A 19313-nucleotide genomic window follows, 5' to 3' on the forward strand; every position below is an offset into this window, starting at 1 on the left:
AAAGCATCAAATATTGAGGACATTTTTGTTTACACTTTTTTTGGTTTCTTTGAATGACTACTTGTTAGTAACTGTCATAGCTACTATGTAACTGTCTTCTTCATGTGAAATGATATTTCTCAATCTAGATCAGTGTTGATGAAAATTATTCCCACGCTTGGAAAGGTATTGGGCGAAGTTACATAAAACAATCCAGATGTTTTCCAGCTGCTCTCAAATGAGGAAAAACACATCCTTCCCAACTTTCATCACCGTACTGAACACTTGTTTTCAATTAACCATTTAACTATTGCAAAGTGCTGAAATAGACTTGTAGGCTTCGAAGTCAAAGAGGTGAACATAGGAAATGCAAAATAAAAGCTGTGTGTCACTTTGCAACTAATAATAGCAGCACCACAAAGTAGCAATAAAGTGATATATTAAACTAATTGCACAGCTATCTACAACTGGGCTACATAGAATATATGAACTTAAGTTTATTTAGGCCTCACACAAGGTGGATTCTCTGCTGCAGTATTTCAACAGAGCTTTTTTTCAGACTGAAATCTTCTACTACAGCTATGGGATCTGTTATCCAGAAATCCATTATTGAGAAAGCACCGAATTAATGGAAGTGCATGTCCCATAGAGTGCATGTGAATGTATGTATATATATTTCCCAAGCCACCCATGGCAGCGCTTCACCAACGTGAGTATTCCCCGCCCCTCAGGTCACTGGACAGGAACGGGTTAATTCAACCCCCTATAATATCCGCCCTCCACCGCTTCCTCCTTGTCTTTTTCCTGTCCAGGTCACTACAGGATGGCTTACCGAATTTCCAGGGGTAGTAATCTCCCTCTATTCCCTGATGCCTCCCAAATGCTCCCCGGAGGGGATAGCTGAGGAGAAGGACCGTAGGCTGGGTCAACTTTCCACCTGTCTGGTGCACAGCTGAGGCTTGCCGGTGTTTTTGGTGGTAATATGCGGCTTCTAGTTTTACCGCTAGCTTCCGAGCGCATTACAACAGTGGATAATGGCGCAGATGCGTGTCAATTCCCGGAAATGCGTCACAGGAAGTTCCCCTCCCAGAGTCAGAAGACGGACGCGTACGTTGCGTTCCAGTTAGAGGATGTTCTTCCGCCTCACCCTATTTACATGCGACGGTTTAGGTCGCACTGACGTCACACGCGCGTCCCAGATTGAACGAGGAGCGGTGATTTCGGCTGGTGAGCGGATACTGAACGAAAGTTATTTTGCTTCAGGTGCTGTTGCTGATTATTCGTTTTGGATTTTTAGGTTACAGACAAAGATGGATCAGCCCGGCTCTGGGAAGGGAGTGCAGCCTAAAAGTTCTAGGTAAGCCGAAGAATGCTTAGGCTAGTATGGGAGAGAGAGAATTTAGGCTTATGGTGTTTATTTTCCATTTTAGCCTCTCTGCCTCTACGGAAACACAGAAGGGGGAGGGTCAGCAATCAAGAAAACAGTCAGTGACTGAACAATCTTCTGCGGAGCCTCAAGCCCCTCCTTCACCTCAACTAGATGCTTTGGTGTCACTGATAAAACAGGCTGTTGTGCAAGGAATGCAGGAAGCATCATCTTCAGTCAAAAGACCTAAGAGGTCTAGGGAAATGATTTATGAATCATTGTCAGAAATCTCGGAAGATGAATTCTATGATCCAGCGGATGGTCAGTCTGATCTGTCTGAAGAAGGAGAGGTTCTTTCGGAGGAGGAATCGACATTTGATTCTTCTACTGTGGATGGCTTAGTTAAAGCAGTAAGGAAAACACTAAGCTTGACTGAAGAAATACCTAAAAGCTCTTCGGCTGACAAAATGTTTCCGCCAGTAAGGAAACGTTTATCTACTTTTCCAGTCCATGGCTCGATTAAGGAGCTAATTAATTCAGAATGGAAAAAAACAGAAAAAAGAGTTGTTATACAAGGGAAGTTTGCAAAGAAATATCCAACGGATGAGGCGAACGCTAAGCTGTGGGATAACCCACCAAAGGTGGATGCAGCAGTAGTACGGTTAGCCCGTAAAACGACTTTACCAGTTGATGACGCAGTAGCATTTAAAGAACCCATGGAGAAACGCATGGAGTTTGATCTAAAAAAGTCTTTTGTCTCGGCAGGGGCATCTTGTAGGTCGGCAGTTGCATTGACATCAACTTCGAGAGCAATGAAAATCTGGGTAAACAATCTCGAGGAAGCTATTTCTACAAATGTAAAAAGGTCGACGTTACGAGAGATGTTGTCGGATATGAAAGTAGCAACTGATTTTGTGGCTGAAGCATCCCTTGATCTTGTTCGTTTGGCAGCTAGGTCCATGTCTCTATCAGTGGCGGCTAGAAGGGCGTTATGGCTAAAACCTTGGCTGGCTGATTCTGCTTCAAAGGCTAATTTGTGTCAGTTGCCTTTTGAAGGGGGCAGACTGTTTGGTGAGAATCTGGATTCTATAATTAAAAGAGTGTCCGGTGGTAAGAGTGTTTTTCTTCCACAAGAGAGAAGATTCAGACGACAAGGGTCAAGAGCAGAATCACCAGGAAATAGAAATTTTCGAGGCTCAAGACAGTACAGACCTGGAAGAACACAGAGTAGACAGTCATCTTGGAGATCCGCAAAAGGAGAGCCACGCCAGGTGCCGAGAAAGACAACTTCTTTTGGTGCCACCGCGTTAGGTAGAACACAATGAGATTTGGCCGGCCCAACCCTGTGGTGTAGGAGCGCGTCTGGCACTCTTCAGAGAGGTTTGGGTCGAGAATATACGGGATTCCTGGGTCCTAGAGGTTATAACAGAAGGTTATCGCTTAGAGTTTTCCAGAATCCCAAAACACAATGTATTTCGGATATCTTCACTTCCAAGAATTCAAGGGGTGGAAGAAATATTTCAAGAATACGTAGATCAGTTGTTAGAGATTGGAGCAGTAGAACCCGTACCTCTAGCACAGCAGCGAAAAGGGTTCTACTCCAAGCTTTTTCTCGTCAAGAAAGCTTCGGGAATGTACAGACCAGTGTTGGATCTTCGACCCTTGAATCGCTTTATTTCATTGCCGGAAGTTCAAAATGGAGTCCCTGGCCTCTATAATTGCAGCAATCCCTCCTCAGGCATGGCTAGTAAACCTAGATCTCAAGGATGCTTACTTCCATGTTCCAGTGTACAGGCCACACAGGAAATATCTCCGGTTTGTATTTCAAGAGCAACACGTGCAGTTCACCTGTCTCCCATTCGGTCTGTCTACCTCCCCAAGGACTTTCTCAAAGGTCTTGGTGACAGTGATAGCCTTCTTGAGAGTGGAGGGAGTAGCAGCCTTTCACTACCTAGACGATATACTTCTGGTATCCAGCTCAGAGGAGGAGGCGATAAGGAGCAGGGACAAAACCGTGGCAGTACTACAACAATTCGGATGGGTGTTGAATTGGCAGAAAAGTCATTTAATTCCGACACAGGAGCTCATTTTTCTGGGGGCCGTTTTAAACACTGTTCAGGGGACAGTGTCTCTGCCAGAACGGAAGATATCTCAGATTATAGATCGAGTGAATTCCTTCCGAAAGTTACCCAATGTTCCCGTCAGAGACTGCATGTCGCTCCTGGGGTTGTTCTCCTCCACCATACAAATGGTGCGTTGGGCGAGGTGGCATATGAGGCCTCTCCAAATATTCTTCCTAAGGTCAGGGGCGGCCAACGCTTCGAATCTCAAAGAAACACCTTCATATTCCGGAGCAGGTAATCTTGAGCCTAGATTGGTGGCTAGTTCCAGAAAATTTGTCAAGGGGAATGCCGTTAACAGAGCCGGATTATGTGACAATAACAACAGATGCCTCACAGACAGGTTGGGGAGCAGTGTTGGACGGATCGTCTGCCCAGGGACAATGGGATTTGTCTCTTCTTCCTTCCAATATGTTGGAGCTGAGGGCTATAAGAATGGCCCTGTTGGTGTTCGCAGAAAAAATAGACCACAGATGGGTAAAGATCCGGTCAGACAATGCCACGGCGGTGGCTTACATACGCAAGCAAGGCGGCACCAGAAGTGGACAGCTGATGGAGGAAGTGTCGACAATCATGGCATGGGCAGAAATAAACCTAGAGGGTTTAGTAGCCTTTCATGTGCCAGGCAAATTAAATACGCAAGCAGATTTTCTGAGCAGAAATACTCTAGATCCAGGAGAGTGGTGCCTGAACACCGCTGTGTTCCATACCATAACTCAAAGATTTGGCAGTCCAGAAATAGACCTTATGGCCTCGGATCACAATCACAAGTGCGAAAATTTTTTCTCAAGGTACCCGTCTCGGATATCCAGCGGAGTAGATTCTCTGAATCAGGATTGGAGGCAGATCTTCGGCTATGTTTTTCCACCCTTCCATTAATCTGGAGAGTGCTAAAGAAGATAGACAAAGAGGGGGCACGAGTAATTGCCATAATTCCATTTTGGCCCAGACGACCCTGGTTCCCTCTCTTGAGACAAATGGCGGTAGGAGCGCCAATGAAATTACCCGGCAGTCAAAGACCTTCTGATGCAGGGTCCAGTGCCATTTCAAGATGTCTTCCACCTGTCGCTGATGGCATGGAAACTGAGCGGGCAGAGGCTTTCAGATGTAGGTCTGGGGAAGGAGTTGGTGGATTTTTTATTAAAATCCAGGAAACGGTCGACATCGACTCAATACTATCGGGTATGGTCGTGTTTTGCCAAGTTTGCAGAAGATCAAGGGTTTGACCTAGGACTCCTTGTGCAACAGCAGTAGTGCAGTTTCTGTTTGCTGGTTATCAAAGAAAACTCAGCGTTAGTACCCTAAGAGGACAAGTGTCCGCTCTGTCAGCATTGACGTGCAGGTCTTGGGCAGAAGAACCTCTGGTGATACGTCTATTCAATGCCCTCAAGAGAGAGTGTCCAACGAAACGGTTGAGAGTACCTCCATGGGATTTGCCTTTGGTTCTTAATGTCTTAGCAACAGCTCCTTTTGAACCTTTGGAAAGTGCCTCAGACTGGCATGCTACGTTGAAAGTCCTATTCCTCGTGGCAATAACTTCTGCATGTAGAGTGGGCGAGATTCAGTCTCTCTCGGCGAGAGAACCCGATACGGTTATCTTTACTGATAAGTTGTGTTAAGGCCAGCGTTTGAATTTCTACCGAAGGTGGTGTCCAAATTTCACCTAGACTTAGAAATAACTTTGCCCTCATTTTGTCCGAATCCCAAAACTAAGCAAGAACGTCAATGGCATACATTGGACTTAGTAAGAGCTATTTCGCACTATCTGGATCGGACACAGTCATGGAGGAAGACAGAAAGACTTTTTGTCATACCGAAGGGCCCAAGGAGAGGTTTTGCTCCTTCAAAGACAACCATTAGTCATTGGATTGTTGGCTGCATAGTGTTAGCCTATCACAAGGCAGGCAGAGAGGTACCAAAGAACCTAAAGGCTCATTCCACCAGAGCTCTGGCTGCCTCCTGGGCGGCAGAAGCCAGGGCTCCGCCTGATGCAATTTGTAAGGCTGCGAGATGGTCTTCCTTACATACCTTTATTAAACATTATAAATTAAATGTCTTTCTCTCCCAAGATGCCAGATTTGGGAGAAAGGTGTTGCAAGCTGTATTGCATTCACAATAAAATATATAAGCAGTATTTGTGTCCCTCCCTTCTTTTTTGGCTTTGGGAATTCTCACGTTGGTGAAGCGCTGCCATGGGTGGCTTGGGAAATAGAGAAATTTTATCTACTCACCGTAATTTCTATTTCCAAGTCACCTTCCATGGCAGCATTCACCAACTTCCCTCCCTTTCTTAGAGCTTGGATACATAGACAAGGAGGAAGCGGTGGAGGGCGGATATTATAGGGGGTTGAATTAACCCGTTCCTGTCCAGTGACCTGAGGGGCGGGGAATACTCACGTTGGTGAATGCTGCCATGGAAGGTGACTTGGAAATAGAAATTACGGTGAGTAGATAAAATTTCTCTATTTTTATTTATATATTTAATTTGTTGTAATTGGGTTTTTGTAATGTTTACATTTTTTAAGCAGACCGGAACAGTAACACCAAACACCAGTGTTTTAAAGTAATGAAAATATAATAAACTGTTGCCCTGTACTGGAAAACTGATCTGTTTGCTTCAGAAACTCTACAATAGTTCATATAAACAAGCTGCTGTGTTCCTCGTGAGGCGACTTCGGAAAAAGAATCACACCGAGTGCCATCCTGCCAGGAGACTAATCTCCCTGAATCTGCCTGTGTGTCCTGACCCTAAACAGTGGATAACAGATAGCAGATAAGTAGAACATAATGGTGTTATCTACTGTATAACATTAGCCTTTTCTCCTTTGAATGGCTGACCCCATTGCTACACAGCAGCTTATTTATATAAACAATAGTAGTGTTTCTGATGCAAACACAGTAGTTTTACCGGTGCAGGGCAACACTGTATTATATTTTCATTACTTTAAACACTTTCATTTTTGATGTTACTTATCCTTTAAGTTATGAAATCGCAAAGTACAGAAAGATCCTTTATCTGGAAAACCCTGCCCAAAAGGCAACCCTGGTAATTTGAGAGACTATTTTTTTTAACCAGCAGTGCAGCATGGGTGGGGTGGGTTGATAGCATCAGTAAGCTTGGCTCATAGGCATTACCAACAGTTTCAGGTGTCTTGTGCCATCAGTCATTGGCTAGTGTCACACCAGGTGTTTTCTCCATCTGAAACGCAGAGTCGCTGTTTCCACCCCCCTCCCCCAACTTTAGTATGCATTGACAGCCTGAGGTCCACTTGTCAGTGCACACTGGGCAAATTTGTGAAAATGTGCTTTTGTGTTGAAACACATGTTGGACTGACATGCTTTTTCTTTTAAAGCTGGCTTTGTTATTACCTCAAGTGAAAAACTGCAATTAGTATGTGCACATACCCCAGTTTAATCAAAAAGCAGTAATTAGCTGAAAACAACTATTTAAATCTTATTTTTCCCCTTGGATTTGCAGCTATAGCAGCTGGTGAGGGTTTCCACACTTCTGCATATGTATAATGTTATATAATAAAAATATGTGATGATTGCCCCTCCCACCAAATCTGACAATAGTCGCAAAGTCATTGTATAAAAATGTAGTATATACACTAGAGAAAAAAACAGCATTCAGCACATCAGATATATAATAGCTGTAGTGAGCTTCTTTGAAAAAAAAATAATAAACCCGGCTGCGTATTACTTGATTATTGATTTGTCTACTGCTAGAAGTGTATTTACTCTTATGGGTTAGAAACAATTAAATTTTACCTGCAGTGAATAGTCTCCATGCCATAAACACACGGGCCAGTGAAAGAATAAGCACACTATTTTGGAACTATCCTTTCACTATTATTTTGGTATTATTTTGAAATTGCATGGTCAAAGAGTTTACTAAGGAGGACACTTGGCTTAATGTCAATGAAAAATGTTGAGATATCAGGGGCGGGGCTAGGATGTGAAACAGAGTGGACGTGCTGTGCTGAGGCTCCCGCTACAACATTTATCCTGAGCCAATTTCCAAGTGGCTAAACAACATTTGTCAACCTGAAAATCACCGCTAAGGTGAACTCTTCTCACCGAGATGCCTTACAAAAGTTCCGGTAAGACGAAGGCAGACAGCTTTCAAAAACTATTTACGAAAGCGAATCCGCAAGATGGTGGCGAGTCAACACCTACAGGTAGTGCTAAAGGGCCCGCGCGTCCCAGTCAGTCCAACTCCCCGCAGCTGGACAATTCGGGTAAACAGCCCAGTGAGACTACTCTACACTCACTAATGCTGGCGATATCTGACTCTAAAGCCTCATTGACGAGTCAAATTGCAGAGACTACTACTACTACCATGACTTCCAAAATGGAGGAGATTAAAGTGGACCTCTCCCTATTGCGCCATGACGTGCAGAAGCTCCGGGAGTGCACTATTGAGGCAGAACGAAGTATTGGAACCCTGGAGGACGATTTTTCACCGCTACAAAGGCAAGTGCAACAACTTCAAAACGACCAACGTTTACTTATAGCACATGTCGATGATCTTGAAAATCGTCAACGCAGGTCCAATCTCCGCATTAATGTCCTACTTGGGGGATGTGAGGGTGCCCACATGGAAACTTTTGTTGAGACCTGGTTAAAAGACAACCTTGGTGCGGATCATTTTTCACCCTATTTTGCAGTTGAACGCGCCCACCGGGTTCCGGCACGTCGACCACTACCAGGTGCTCCCCCAAGGCCGCTAATCCTAAAGATGTTAAATTTTAAGGACAGAGACGCTGCTCTACGGGCCGCTAGGCTAAAGGGAGAAATTATCTTGGATAATGCAAAAGTCTCTATTTATCCTGACTTTTCTATGGTACAGAAAAAACGTGGCTCCTTTACAGAAGTCCGCCGTCAACTGAGGGCACTCAAGATCCAATACGCAATGCTTTTTCCGGCGAAATTACGCATCACTGCTGGTGACTCTACAGTCCTTTTTGACGAACCCGAGGCTGCGATACAGTGGATAGAGTCGCATCACAACAGGAACCAACTGCGACGCTCCCCAGCCCGTGAAGTCAATGATCCGTAAACGACTCCAGATGTCATTCAACAGATCACAGCATCCAAGTCAAGTAAAGTGTGGTGTTCTACAGCTGCAAGCTTGGACTGTATTAATATCGGAACTTCTACCTGGACTAAACACCTATATCAACAAGAAGATTCTTCTGTTGGACATGCTAAGGACAGATAAGTAGTAGCTGCTGCACACTGCTCATATTATCCAAAGTTGATATGTTTGGCTAACAATATTATTCTTAGTTTGGGAGCCTCCTCACGTTGCAGGACTTAAATTATCTCCGCTTCCACTTTTACCAAAGTTTTGGGTATAGGCTTATTCAAAATGAATGAGCAGGGGTGGGAAGGCAAGTTGTTGGGAAAAGGGTGTTAACTGTTGTTTATATTTTGCTATTTGTTATGCACAAAGCAATTGCATTTGACGATCAGTCTGAGATAGACGCTTTACTATTATGCTCTCCTGTCACATCTAATAACTGGTGGAAATGGCCGCCTTAACTATTTGCTCGTGGAACATTAGGGGCTTAAATTCTAAATTTTAAAAGAGCTCAGCTTTTTCAGTATGTTAAGTCCTTTACCCCTCCTATAGTGCTGCTACAGGAAACACATTTAGTAGGACAAAAAATACTCGCTCTCAAAAAAGCATGGGTGGCACATCACGACCATGCCACATTTTCAGCGCATGCCAGAGGGGTGGCAATACTTGTTAGGAAACATATAATGTTTGAACTTCTTAAGATCCACCTGGATCACTATGGTAAATATATAATTATGTTCTGCAAGTTAAATACTATACCTTTGGTCCTAGTAAATGTATATCTACCCCCTCCCATGTCTATAGACACGCTGGATCAGATTTTTAAGAAAATCCTGGATTTACCCCAAGCCCTATATGTATTATGGGAGACTTTAATTCTACCCTGAATCCCCAATTACACAAACTGTCTTCTCAAGGGAAGTCACTTACTCCACTGGCTACCTGGGCTGACACGATGGGTTTAATAGATGGAAGAATCCAAATGTTAAACAATATTCATGCCATTCAGCGACATATAAAACCATGTTAAGAATTGATTTTGCGCTAGCCTCTTCTGAGTTTACACCCTGGGTATTGTCGGCTACTTATCTGCCCCGAGCATTCTCAGATCACTCACCTTTATTGTTACAGTGCAAATATGGTTTAATGCTTCAGACAGACTTAGCCCCCTTTGGCTAAAAAACCCCGAGGTACAAGAGTCAGTCACCCAGGAATATAGTGAATATTGGGCCTTAAATGGTAACTCCACATCTCCTGCAGTGGGTTGGGACACTTCCAAAGCAGTGGCCAGGGGGTCACTAATTGCAGCTATTAGTAAGGCACAGAGTAACACAAAACAAGGGGTGGTGGAGGCCAAAAATGAAGTATGTAACGCTGAAAAGAACTTTAACAATGAACCAACCGAGGCCAATCACATCCAACTTTGCAAAGCCCAAAGGGAGTTGGAACTAGTCAATACCACTCTCACACAGAAAAAACTTCTCTACACTTCTCAACGTTTGTTTGATCAAGGGGAAAAAGCCGGGAGGACATTGGCTTATCTAGCTAAGGCAGACACACCTACTACATTAATTCCCAGAATTAAGAATAACAAAGGAGATATAATAGAGACTCCCTCTGCAATAACTGAGGTATTTAGGGAATTTTACGCCAATCTATACGAATCTCAATTGTCCTGCTCCCTTGTAGAAATCAAGAATCACATTGCCTCACTTCAGTGTCCACAATTAGATCACCAACAAAGAGAATTTCTAGAGAACCCCATAACAGATGCCTTGCATTCATTCCCCGCTAAAAAAAACCCTGGACCAGACGGTCTTCCGGCTGATTGGTACAGACTGGTGGTGGCAGATTTCGTCCCTAATTTCCTTAAGACACTTGAGGCCTCTAAGCAGTCGGGCAGACTCCCACCATCTATGTATTCGGCTATTATTGTGTTAATACACAAAGCTGGGAAAGACCCTGATCTGTGCGACTCGTATAGACCCATCTCCCTAATAAATTCTGATACCAAAGTGCTTGCCAAAATTTTAGCCAATAGGTTACTAAAAGTTATTACCTCAATTGTACACTATGACCAATCTGGCTTTATGCCTAATAAGTCCACTTTTATCAACTTGCATAGATTGTATACTAATTTACAGATTACTCACGATAATGCCGGCTCTCGCATAGTGGTGTCTCTCGATTCAGCCAAAGCTTTTAACACGGTGGAGTGGCCCTTCATATGGGAGACTCAAAGCATTTGGCATCGGTCCTCAATTTATTTCCTGGATACAGCTACTTTATGTGGAACCGGTCGCACAGGTCAGGGTCAATAACAACATCCAAACCCTTTAATCTGTATCGGGGCACCTCCTAGACTTTATATACTGGCCCAATATGCAGATTAAATACCTGGGAGATTTGCTTGACCAGGGCACCCTCCTGACTTTGCCCCAGCTCCGGGTAAGATATCCAAATAACCCAATAGACCCCTTTAGATATATGCAATTGAAGCACACATTTAGAGGACAATTCAGTGGATACGATCCAATCTACCATAAGTTTGAGGTCAATAATGTGCTACATTCCCCGGAACCTCGGAAATTGGTCTCCGTTTTATACAAGTCAATGTTAGAGGCAAGACCTTCTCCCTTCCAATTAGCCTTTAAAAAATGGCAAATGATTTTACCCTCGATCACAGAAGATATATGGGATGAGGCTACTGATAGAGTGTATTACTATCTGACCTCCACAAGAGATAGGTTGATTAGTTTTAAGATCTTGCATCTGTACTATTACTCCCCTAAAAGACTAAATCGAATCTTTCCAGATAAATCTTCAACGTGTCCCCGCTGCCTATGCCCTTCAGCAGACTTTTTTCATGTAATCTGGGTATGTCCCAAAATTCTGAATTTTTGGAGAAAAGTGGTAGAATGTCTCAGTGAATACTTGGATCTGCCTCAAGTTATTTCTCCTGAAGCTTGCGTCCTGGGGGTAATAGATGATCTAGTCCCTAAAAATTATACCAGAATCCTATACAGGACTGTTTTACACCAGGAAAGCCATTGTTCAACACTGGCTGCAACATTGTTATTTCTATGATTGTCAAATGTGCAATAAAAAACTTTAAAAAATAAAATGTTGAAATATCTGTTAGTGGTGGAACTATTTCTGCAAATAATGTATTATCCAAAGAAACAGAGCTTATTATGAGGCCATGGTTTTAGTAATTACCAAACATTTTCCAAAATAACTATATATAATGAGCAAGGTAAGTTATGTTAATACAAAGGTCATGCAAAGTGTGTCATGAAACAGTAAATCTTTGCAAATATAATCAAGCAAAGAAATGATAGCCTTTTGCTGAAGTGAGGGTTTTGTGTAATACATCGAAATAATATAAATTACAGTACATCAGTAGAGCAAAAACACATTCTGAGGCATTGACCAATTATTGCTATCATTCATTCCATCTAGCTGCCCATAGGTACTCAATAAACATACATACAAATAACTATTTTGCTTAAACTGACTTGCCCAAATTAGTGAAAGCAAAGAATACCAAGAAAATGAACTGCTTATAGAAGCTATTTTTATGTCTTTGGAAAGCTTCAGTGGTGACAGGTCACTTTTTGTCCATTTGAAGATTATCATTGAGACCTGAAAAGTTAATGCCGTGCTGTTCTCATAAAAAGAAAAATGCAAATGTTGCTCAAATGGATACAAAAATATTTATAGACAACACAACATACACCAATTTTGCGGCAAAGGACCTCTCAACTGCAAAGTCATTACAAACATTATAATGCAGAAGGTTTGGTATTTCCCTATTGAGGTAGATTCCTAGCTTATATCTGAAACACCACATGTTTCAGTTTGCTGTTAGTTGTTAAATCAGGGCTCATCTTGCTGTTGGGATATAGTGCACAGCCTCTTCAGTTGCTGCTGTAGAACAATAGCAGGTAATGCTCTAAAGGCATGCAATGCTTTTGTGCATCATTCTAGATTGAAAGAGACCAGTGCAGTAATGTGATGCAGTAATAAAGTATATCAGCAATGCAAGATGCTTTCTCAAGAAAGTTCTCTGATATATCCTTAAACTGAATTTGAGGATGTAAAGTTTTTATATAACTATAATAAAATCATTTTTCTTTTATTTTGCTCAGTGTAGGTACAGTATGTTTTGCTGTATAGTCATTGGTCCTAAAAGAAATGAACTGTAATCACATGTCTGTGCTTGTGCTTTGTCAATCTGATTTCATCCCCAATCAGTAGTAGTAGGACTTGTGTTAGTAGCTGCCCTTATGATGTCTTCCATACATATCCTTATATTGACAGTCTTAGCACTCCTCCAAAATACAGGAGGTCACTGACTTTGTAGGACGTTTTCCTGGGTCACACTTCTCTTCCTCTGTTTCTCTGCCTGTATAGTCCATACAAAAGATCCTTTGTGATCTCAGACCTTCCCCACAGCTTTGAGAACAAGGTGACCAACCACCTACTCTCCAAATTGGGCAGGGCAAGTCCCCACATGGTCGAATATCTATTGGCCTTAGTTCCTGTGGACACTGGTCTGATGATCCACCCTCCACATCTTGACATTCTACTGTCCGTCGTTGCCAGCCAAAACCACAACTCTTGGAACACGGAGACCAGTCCCCTAAAGTCCACTGAGATGTTAACAATGGCCGGAGTGAATGATGAGATAATTTTGCTTTTGTCTTTGCATATGAAAGATTTTTGGGGATAAAAAATGTGTATTTCACTTTGGGGGGGAGAGTGTCTGGAAGGACTGATAGTAGTTGAATTGTCAATGATTCAGGCAAAGGATAGAAGCTCCTAATTCTTTCTAGCGTGGTCAGAGATCCACTATATTTCAAGACAATTCCTCTTAAATGCAGGTCTTGTTCCATATATGTGACAGCAAAATCCCCATGTAGCAGATAACTACCATCTGCTTTCTTGATTGCTAGATAGTTGCCATCGTAGATACCACCACGCTGACTACGCTTCTTGATGTCAATATTAGTGGCCCCGGCTGGTATGCTGACAATGTCAGTGTATCCATATCTGTTTGTAAACAATAGGGAACAGATAATTCCACAATATCAATAGAGGCTGAAATAAACCAAATCGTACCACAAAACTGTTATACAAAAAAATCACTTTACTTTTGAATATTTCACACGAGTTTTTTCTTAGAAATAACAAAAAGACTTTATATGTAATTGCATATGTATCATAATCAGAATACAGTCATATACTACCCTCAAATGTTGTGCTTCTAAGGAAAATATTTTTGTTGGATGGAGTTATCTATGTGTAGGCTCTACAGACATATATATTATTATTAACAAACCCATGGACTGCTTGGAGATAAGGAAGCTTGTTGCTAGCCTGCAAGCAAGAGTGTGGGGATCAATGTGTGGGCAGTTACCCATTGTAACCAATCAAATTGTTGCATTTATTGTTCTACCTGCAGCTACCTGAAAAAAGCCAAGCACTAATTGGATGCTATGAGTTACTGTGCACACACGGGCAAATTTGAAAAAATTCAAGTGTTGATAAATGAGCCCCAGTATGTTGAAAGGTCTAAAAGTACAAGCTAAGCCAGTATTACCATATCATACTATACCATAACATAGAAGCTTGATTAAAAACATAATGATACTAAATATACAGCAAGCCCAATAGTAACTTCAGAAAAATCCTTTGGAAGAAATGAATGTATAGTGGGCATTTATATAGAAACTAATTTATGCTGGAGTTAATACACCAGAGTTCATCATTTTTAGACTGGTTTAAAGGAAATGACAGCATTCCTTTCTACCTGCCACTGTCAGGTGCAAAATTAGTGTGCCCTATTATTCTCTGCGACTTGCACAGGATGCACCAACAAAAGTTAACTTTACAGCATTTTTCAGTTATTTTCTAGCTAAACATGCCTATCTTCCAGTTTCAGTAAGGAATTCTAGTCTTCTGTGGTATGGCAAGATCAATAATACTCCACTCAACAGAGACTTGGAAGGTCTGAGAAACAAAACAATGAGAAATTAAGTTAACAATAATTGTTCACGCCTCCCCTCCTTTTTTTTTTCTGTATCCCCCCTTTTTTTTCTATTTTCCTCTTCTGTTCTTAATAATTTGTGAAAATGATAAAATAAAGAATATAAAAAAAAAACAATATTTGTTGTGATTGTGGTACACAAGCAGTTACTGCCTCATACTACAAATCTCTACTTTTGTTAAAAAATTGTGCACAGGGCAGGAGCAATAAGAAAATATGAGATTGAAATATAATTTAAATATTAAAAATTATTATTTAATATTGTAGAAATGAAATGAATCCTATATTGTGAACAGTATGTGATCTTATGTGCCCCAGCAACTTACTTCTGTCTACCAACAACTATCACGCCACAGTGTAAAAAACACAGGCTTTTTTGTACAGGCTGGTATAGTTTTTAATTAATTGCTTAAGTGACCTGGAAATTATACACGCTACAATTACAATCTTTCCAACAACCATTGGTCACAAATAGTGATGGGCGAATTTGCGCCGTTTTGCTTCGCCGAAAAATTTAAGTTTTTTGGACGCCAGCGTCCATTTTTTTGGACACCGGCGAATTTTGGCAGCCGCTATGCGAATATTTTTTGCCGGTGGCGAATCGCGCACATTCACGCCTGGCGAATAAATTCGCCCATCACTAATGTTAACAGCTGAATCATAAAATATGCAGGTAAAAACAAATTTTTTTAGCTCTATCAGCATTAACCTTACGATGTTCGGGTGCTTTCAAAGGTGTCCGAACACAATTTTCAGTCTTGCCCGATCGACGAAATGATCGATATCCAAGGCTTTTTACCAATATCAGTTGCCTTGTCTCCCACCACACATGCACAGATTATAGTGAGAAAGATCTTACGGAAGATAAATATTGGTGCATCTATAGCCTCTTTAAGGAGAAATTAATTAAGAGCTCTCTGAGAACTCCATGATAATGAGAATGGAGGCATAACTTCTTCAATAATACCTATAAAACCCTATCTAGAGTCCAGATCACATATTGACTCCGACTTAACTTATTGCAAGTGGGTGGATTCTAATCATTAATATTTTGATCTATATTCTCTAGTTAGTATTGGCTTAGGGTCAACCAATAACTGCTGGTAGCTCAAAAATCTTATAGTAGCTCAAAAAATCCTTGTCTCAAATATGTTTGCCACCTAGCCAGTATTTTACCTGCCTGGCCAGTAAAAATAATGGTTTATCCCAATGTTATTAATAGGGAAAATGATAACTATAAAGTAAGGCCGGTATTTTTTTCCAGAAAATGTGGCAAACCTAGTCTCAAATAAACCAAAAAGTATATTCCCCCTAGTGGGGAAATGGCTCTCATAGAACTTCCATAAAATCACTACCTCACCCCCTATGTGAGGAATGAAAGTCACCCTTTTTTGGTGAGAGAGAGTGTGTGTGTGTGATTGGATAATCCAATAATTGGTAACGTGATCTTTAACATTAAGGTGGCTATTTATCAAAGGTCGAATTTTAGGGTTAGAGTTCTTTAGACCTCGAATTAATTTACAACTCAAATGGTTTCTAATTCAGTCACGATTTTTATGGTGTGGTTTTTATTTCTAAATTACACTATCTACACCGTAAATAATTCACTCTACCATGTAAAATTTAATTCCTGAACCAGCAAGTGTATTTTTTTTAATTTTAGCATTGGTATGTAGGCAGCCATCTCAGGTCATTTTGCCTGGTCATGTGATTTCAGAAAGAGCCAGCACTTTAGGATGGAACTGCTTTCTGTCAGGCTGTTGTTTCTCCAACTCAATGTAACTGAATGTGTCTGAATGGCTTTTTACTATTGAGTGCTGTTCTTAGATCTACCAGGCAGCTGTTATCTTGTGTTAGGGAGCTGTTATCTGGTTCCCTTGGCATTGTTCTGTAGTTAGGCTGCTGGGGGGGGGGGGATGATATCACTCCAACTTGCAGTGCAGCAGTAAAGAGTGACTGAAGTTTATCTGAGCACAAGTCACATGACTTGGGCAGCTGGGAAAGTGACAGTATGTCTAGCCTCATGTCGAATTTCAAAATTAAATGTTAAAAAATCTGCTCTTTTGAGAAACTGATTCATTGCAGAATTCTTCTCGAGCAGGACTATTAACTGATGTATTTTGAAAAAAAACATGTTTTCCCATGACAGTATCCCTTTAAGAAAAAACTTGAATCAGCGAGTTCGGGGTAAATAGCCCAAAAACTCGAATTGTTTAAACTGATCGAGAAAAAAACTCAACATCATGAAGGCTATTAACATCTTCCAATGGTTCAAGGGACCTCTGTCATTGACTTCTACATGCCCTTGACAGGTTTTAAATGGTGTATTTTTGGATTCAAGCTATTTCCAGGGTTGGGGTATAATAAGGGGCATAATTATTAAGGATTGAGATCAGATTTTCAAGATTTATTATACCCTGACCCTGGAATCTAAAAATACATGTTCTAAAACCTGTTGAGGTCATGTAAAAGTCAATGGCAGAGGTCCCTTAAACTATTTGAAGATGTTAATAGCTTCCATGAGTTTTTTCGGAATTTTGCCCGAAAACTCAATCAATTCGAGCAATTTGAGTTTTTGATTTGTTAACTCTGTCAAGTCTGCTGAATCAAGTTTTTTTCATTCAAGTTTTTTCTTAAACAAGAAACCAGTTGTGCGTTCATTCGAGATATAAAAAGCTTGAAAAAATGTTTGTTTTGAAAATGTTTTTCTTTTTTTTTGTGTTTTTCCTGGAAAACACAACTTAAAACTTAATATACTGTATCTGACCCGTAGACATTAAATTAACCCAATAGTATTGTTTTGCCACCGATATGTATTTATGCACAAGATACTGTTTAATTATTACAAGATAATGGAAATTATTTAAAAAAAGAGATTCATTTATAATGAATTTATGGCCTTCACATAATGTGGAGCTTTTAGGATATTGGATTTGCGAGTGAGATGGCAGATCCCATACCTGTATTATTTATTGAAGTTAAGAAGAGTGACTTTCATTTTTGACACAGGGGTTTTACTGGTATCCTGGTGGACCAATCTAACACTGACGGGCAGATTCACTAAGGGTCGAATTTCGAAGTTAAAAATACTTCGAAATTCGACCCTCGAATTGAAATCCTTCGACTTCGAATATTGAAGTCGAAGGATTTAGCGCTAAACGTTCGTTCGATCGATCGAACGATTTTTCGTTCGATCGAACGATTAAATCCTTCGAATCGAACGATTCGAAGGATTTTAATCCAACGATCGAAGGAAAATCCTTCGATCAAAAAAAGGTTAGCAAACCTATGGGGACCTTCCCCATAGGCTAACATTGACTTCGGTAGGTTTTACCTGCCGAAGTAGGGGGTCGAAGTTTTTTTTAAAGGGAAAGTACTTTGACTATCGAATGGTCGAATAGTCGAACGATTTTTCGGATTTAACCAATTCGATGGTCGAAGTACCAAAAAAATACTTCGAAATTCGAATTTTTTTCATTCGAATCCTTCACTCGAGCTTAGTGAATCGGCCCCTCTGAGAGTGCAAATACTTTGACTTTGTGATACATTAAAAAAAAAGAGAAAGATAGTGTAAAGGGACACATTGCTTTCCCATGTAATAGGGAAGGGTTGGGGAATGATTTGCTTCATACCACTGCAGTCCTTTTTCTTGCCCTTTACCCCACATATAAACAACAAAATACAAAATTTTACAAATTGTGATATAATGGTTTAAAAAAAGAAACTTAGATGTAAATATTGTACAAACCAACACAAAGGGTTGGTAGTTTTGTGTCTGCTTTGTAATTCGATATATACAGTTACAAAGTATAAATAAGCATATAAACTTCTGAGCAGCATCTCTTACTTTGACTTATTAAATGAATCAGTTATTTTTCTGCAGCTTGATCCATCTCCTCCGCATACTCCACATTTGTCCGGTTTTTTGGAGGAACCTAAGATGTGGTCACATCCTGCACTGATGCACTGGCCCTGCACACACACTTTCAAACTCTCTGGCTCACAGAGTGTTCCGTCCACAACCTGCAGCAGTACAAGTGAAAAAACAAATCATAAGCTTTAAAAGGTAACAATGGAAAATAATGCCCCCCCCCCCACAGATACTACCTGAAAACAAGCAGAAGAGTAAGGCCAATAAATAGAATAATGAAAAACCTATGGAAAGGTTGCCAAGAATAGACCGTTTTATTATATATTATTATACTAAAAGTAAACTTAAAAAGCAAACTAACATTTTTCTCTATTTCAGTTATACAGTGAACATACTAGGGGGCTGATTTAATCAGTTAATCTCAGTTTTTTATGAAAACAAAGTTGAGCAAACTCCTTTCCACAAAATGAACTCATTTATCAATAATTTTTCTAGGATCGACAAAATGTTGCAACAAAGTTGAGCGCCAATTTGTGTCGTACAATTGAAGCTCCGGAAACTCAATTTTATCAAAATTTTTTCTGCGAAAAACAACCTTTCGCATTATTGGACAAAAAACCCTGGCTTTTCGGTTTATCCAGAGCAGATCACAATGTCAAGAAACAACTTCAGGGACATCTGCCATTGAGTTGTACATGAGCTCGACAGGTTTGAGATGGAGTATTTTCGGATTTGGATCTCTAGCAACTTTGGGGTATGATATATAGCTAAAAATGTAAGTTTTTATTTTATCATGAAAAATGTGAGTTTTCACCCTATAAAAACCTTGACCAGAAAAA

At 40.7% G+C, this 19313-nt stretch overlaps 1 protein-coding gene across 2 annotated transcripts in view; it reads right to left on the reverse strand.

Moving 5' to 3' along the window:
- Window positions 1–11904: 11904 nt before the first annotated feature.
- Window positions 11905–19313, reverse strand: part of LOC108695817 (A disintegrin and metalloproteinase with thrombospondin motifs 8) — a 34810-nt gene continuing 27401 nt past the window's right edge. For both annotated transcript variants that reach the window (XM_041569175.1, XM_018224778.2), the window contains 2 exons: window positions 18451–18626; window positions 11905–13606 (listed from right to left, as the gene is read on the reverse strand). In XM_041569175.1, the coding sequence (XP_041425109.1) occupies window positions 12877–13606; window positions 18451–18626 (906 nt within the window). In that variant the 3' untranslated portion in view covers window positions 11905–12876. The remainder of the gene's footprint in view (window positions 13607–18450; window positions 18627–19313) is intronic.

The sequence above is a fragment of the Xenopus laevis genome, chromosome 7L (genome assembly GCF_017654675.1).
Source record: "Xenopus laevis strain J_2021 chromosome 7L, Xenopus_laevis_v10.1, whole genome shotgun sequence".
NCBI classification, from domain to species: domain Eukaryota; kingdom Metazoa; phylum Chordata; class Amphibia; order Anura; family Pipidae; genus Xenopus; species Xenopus laevis.